Source organism: Ostrinia furnacalis, unplaced genomic scaffold (genome assembly GCF_004193835.3).
Source record: "Ostrinia furnacalis isolate ACB-3 unplaced genomic scaffold, ASM419383v2 OfSCF3526, whole genome shotgun sequence".
NCBI lineage: Eukaryota > Metazoa > Arthropoda > Insecta > Lepidoptera > Crambidae > Ostrinia > Ostrinia furnacalis.
In genome coordinates, this window is record NW_021133765.1 from 164661 (window position 1) to 169591 (window position 4931).

The 4931-nt window shown below is 37.0% G+C and overlaps 1 protein-coding gene across 1 annotated transcript; it reads right to left on the minus strand.

Moving 5' to 3' along the window:
• Positions 1-2028: 2028 nt before the first annotated feature.
• LOC114357872 (NADH-ubiquinone oxidoreductase subunit 8) lies at positions 2029-3986 on the minus strand. Its single transcript, XM_028311667.1, has 2 exons — positions 3677-3986; positions 2029-2511 (listed from the first exon to the last, which is right to left on the minus strand). Exons 1-2 carry the CDS (start codon positions 3984-3986, stop codon positions 2078-2080), a joined length of 744 nt encoding a protein of 247 aa, XP_028167468.1. The 3' UTR covers positions 2029-2077.
• Between the last annotated feature and the right edge of the window lie 945 nt (positions 3987-4931).

The window sequence follows — 4931 nt, forward strand, 5'->3', positions numbered from 1 at the left end:
AACATTTCTGAATTAAGTTAAAGCACTGTAGTAATACCAACTAATGAAGAACGGAATATTTATTTGCTATATTAACATATTAAATAACCAGACCGTGAAATTTATATCAATTTATTCATACGTAGTCTCTTGAATTAATCAAATTATTAACAAGTCAATAAAAGTAACCTAACAAGAAACTTAAACAATATCTCAGAAGACGCTCATGATTACATTTCGATTTTATAAATGGTTTTAGGTTAAATACATACAAGAGCTTGTACAGTCGCAGAATGAAAAGGTTCGTCACCTTAGTGTCGGTTTTCGCTTGCACTAGGTACTGTAAGAGTCAAACCTGCCAACATAACAGTGCAAGAAACAGTGCTGCTAACATTGAAATAAATTATGACGTTTGCTAACGAATAAGGTTTTGCTTGTTTATTTTTCTATCCCATCAGTGCAATGCAATGATGACATTGACCAATTGACAATCGTTTTTTTAATTTAATAGAAATAATAATGGCAGGTTGAACCAACAAGAAGGTTTTAGTTTATCAATCATAATAATCTTCTTGACAAGATAAATCGTCAAACAACTTTGATCTGAATAATTTTGAACTTTACTGACGAACAGTTAAAGATTATTTTCTCTAAGGCCCAGTTTTTTGATTCATAGTTAAAATAACAAATCGTTAAATTTTGCTACTAATGGTTAAATATTAACAAAATGTTAACAAATAGTTAAAAAATGTACTAAAAGTCAAGCTAACCATTGTTCGAAAAACACTTTTTTCTGATATTTAACCACTTGTCATTTGACATCTGTCAAATTTGACTATTGGTTATTTTAACTACGAATCAAAAAACCGGGCCTAAGTCGAGATTATTCTGTAACATAGTTTCAAAAGGTAATATGTGCTCGCGATTCGTTGAAGGAATCAATTTGAAAACTGACGAACCTTTTCATTCCGTGACTGTACTTTAATTTACCTTTTTGCCGATTACGAACTTATTTGAAATTCGTATTAAATCATTAAAGGTTTTTTATGTAAAACTCCAACCGAGCAATAAAAATGAAATTGTTAGTTTAGTGAACCACTTCAAACTTTTATTAGTCCTGAAAAAGTATGTTTCATTTGGTTTATTCTACTTTGAACTCCTAGGTAATTACTATTTGGCTGATGATCATCCGCTTTTAAAGTGAAATATAATTTAAAAACTTTCGAGAGCCTTTAATAATGGCCATATGTGATAAAAAAGCCACCAACTAAATAAATCACACAATTGTGATATCGCATTGGTGTCCAAGTGAAATAGACCTTTAATTTTGAGCAATGACTATTATTATTTAACTTTAAGTAATTACCCACTTAATGATCAAAATGGAAATTGAGCAATAATAATTTCCTTATACGACCTAAATGAATTTGAGACGAAATCAAAGATATTCCCTTCTACAGGCTGTCCCGTAAATATAAATCTTGGGTGCCATTCATATCACAATTTATAAAAGTAAAGATTAAAAAGGTACTGCAATATTATGATGTTATTTGGCGTATAAATAAGGAGTGAATTCGAACTTACAGATATAGGGAGAAGCACTAAAAAGTTAGGTAGGTACACTTTTCCGATTTCGATTTAAAATATGATAGGTAGGTAACCAATATTTTCATGGAGACCGAATTGAGTTATTCAAATTGCTCCGCGATCACCTCTATTACGACATATTCGCACTTTACGGGACACTCTGTATATACGAAACGACCGAACCAAATTCAGCCACGGTCTTTCTATTCAAATACATGATTGAAAAAAGCAAACGACCTGCGCAAAACCTAATTTATTTCAAGGCTACTTGAAATAAATTATTACCTTTTGACACGATCAAGTTTGAAAAGAAAGTTTCTTGTTTGATCCGTGAGTTAGGATGAGTTTACATTTAAATTGAATAGTGACTCTAGACATGCAGTAGATATCGCGATCGATTCGCTTCATCTCTACATGTACGAAATTATTGAATAACAAAAATAACATGCCCACTCACATTATCTACAGGCACAGAAATAGTGCCCATATCGAATAATAGGAGTCTAACGGTCTAACGATACAAGTGATTATCCTTGATATTGCTCGCGATTTCAGGCTCCCAACGATCGCCGTTCGTGAGTAACCTTTCTTTGTTGTACAGAAGTTCTTCGTGAGTTTCCGTCGAGTACTCAAAGTTTGGCCCTTCAACTATCGCGTCGACTGGACAGGCCTCCTGGCAGTATCCGCAAAATATGCACTTGGTTAAGTCGATATCATAGCGCGTCGCCCGCCGGCTGCCGTCCGCCCGCTCCTCCGCGTCGATCGTGATGGCTTGCGCGGGACAAATGGCTTCACAAAGCTTACAAGCGATGCACCGCTCCTCGCCCGAAGGATATCGCCGTAATGCATGCTCACCTCTGAACCGAGGCGAGAGCGGGCCTTTCTCGAACGGATAGTTTATTGTAGCCGGCTCTTTGAATATATGCGCCAGCGTGACCGCGAACCCTGGAACAAATACTGCATAAACTCTTTCGAAGACACATTTAAAATAGATAGCGTCCACTTCCAAGTCAAAGCGGATAATCTCGGTGTTACTTTAGTATCTCACTCTGGTATAACTTTAGGTGTTACTTTCTCAAACAGAAACGAAGTACCTATCCGAGGAGATCTTAAAGCAAGTCTACAAATATATTACAAATCCCTGTTTACGACTTCAGATCCCTTTGAGAGCCTATTATTGTTCCACTTTAGGGCATAGGATTTCCCCAAAGTACCATCCCCAAATAAGAAGTTTGCCCATTAAGCCGCCTAGACGCCGCGAGACATAAAGCCTATGCGTGTTAGAATTAGAGGTCCTATTGATTTCCAAAGTTAATAAATTATTAGTTTTCAGTAACATGCATAGAACAATCGTATTTATAGCGAACAACTAAATATAATTCATTAAGGTCTTTGAGAATTCTACCAAACTTAATTATAAAATAAACTAGTTTAATCTCTTGCCGAGCAAAAGTTTAGTGAGCAAGCATCAGGATCACACACACTATTATCCTATTAATATTATAAATGCGAAATTTTAGATGTTTGGATGTCTGGATGGATGTATGTTTGTTACTCTTTCACGCAAAAACTACTGAACGGATTTTGTTGAAACTTTACAGTATTATTGTTTGTAACCCAGATTAACATAGGTATACGCTATAATTTATGACGATATGTGACAAACTAAATTTCATTAACTAAGACGTGGCCGCGTACGCGTGAGTAAAAAGCGCCATCTATCGTCATTGGTCAAAATCTACAGCGCTGGACAAAAAAATTTGACGTTCGTAAATATTCATGTGGGGGAAGCCGTGAAACGCCAATATCAACATCATTAGTAATTAAACGAGGTCCACGCGTAATATGAAGTCGCGGGCGGCCGCTAGTGCTTTATATTCTGAAATTGACCAGTTATCTGAGACTAAGACTAGGCGCAGACCATCGATTTTTAGTTGGCCGATAGTTGTGCCCGATTTTAAATTGTTTGAAGAATCGGGCATTGCATTGCACTTCCATACATGCCCATACTGATCAACAGACTGTCCGACTAAACTATCGGCCGACGAAAAACGATGGTCTGCGCCTAGGCTAAGTGAACACCTAGTTGATAAGAACCATTCTAACTCACCTCTGATCAATTCTGTCCAAAAGAATATCTGCGAGGCACGATCGAAGAAATCTCTCATTGTCGTATTTGGGGGCTTATCATGTACGTAAATAAACTTCACGTCGAATTTGGTTCTAGGGCACGAGTAGAAAGGTGGGGACTGCGGCGGCGGCATGCAGCAGGGGGGGCAGTAGGGGGGACACGGGGGGCACGGCGGGCATGGGGGACACTCCGGGGCACATGGATTGCTGCTGCACTCGCGGGCTGCCGATGACAGTATCTTGTTGAGCCGGTGCCATGGTCTTCCTGGATTCACGACCCCAAGCAACATGTTGATTGAATTTTCCGGATCAACAAAATTTGACTTCGATTGACGTTAGGAATTTGACGTTACATATTGTCTATGACTGTCTTCGGACTATGAATGGAGTTCGTGTGAAAACTCAATTTTGCAAAAAGTATATCGTACCACAGAATAATAATAAGTACTATTGTACTTTGGAGACGGCATAATAAACCAGCTTTTAGTTTTTTCAAAAATGTATTAGAATTGTATTGGTGTTGGTACAAAAAACTTAAGCAGGCGTTCAACACATGTTTAAAATTACATTTCCATATTAAATGTCAATTTATACAAGTGTTCAAAGTTAAAGGGGCGTTTACTTATGTATTTAGGTATTTGTGTATGCAGAACATCGACATAAAAACATTTCCCAAAATGATAAACGACTATAAATTGAAATGAACTTTCGGTCACGAACTTTTCTAGTTTTCAATTTTCGTGCTGAGTTGTTAAACTAATAAAATGTCCGCTAAAAACTTGTTGTGTCACAAATATTATGTTCGGAGCGTCCCCGCGTCGTTTGCAAACATACCAAGTGTTCCATTTCAATTTCCTTTTCGACGACTACTCGAACTAACTGGTAAGAATCATATTGAACTGGGAAGAAAGTTGTCGGAGTCAGACATGTTGGGCCGAGGGGAAAACTAGCTAGTACTTACTACTTTCTTTGTGGGCACAGCTTAGAGAATTAAAACCAATTCCTCTATGGGGCACAGGCACCATCCATCTGTAGCATTTATTTTTATTTTTCTTGTAACACAACTGACTACAATCATGTAGGTACCTATTTGCAAGTTGTAACACAGTTGAGCTACTAAAATATTTACATTAAAAATTTGAATGTTACCTATTCCAACCAGACGCTGAAAATAATTATTATGAGCAAGTCATTTAATGATCAAGCTAGAGAGATTGTCTGTTAATGTGATTTAT

Bases quoted from the DNA above. Each gene is read 5' to 3' on its own strand.
- LOC114357872 (XM_028311667.1), bottom strand. From the start codon at position 3,986: ATGTTGCTTGGGGTCGTGAATCCAGGAAGACCATGGCACCGGCTCAAC. The intron at 2,512-3,676 runs GTGAGTTAGAAT...TATTTGTTCCAG, and splicing joins TTGGACAGAATTGATCAGAG to GGTTCGCGGTCACGCTGGCG.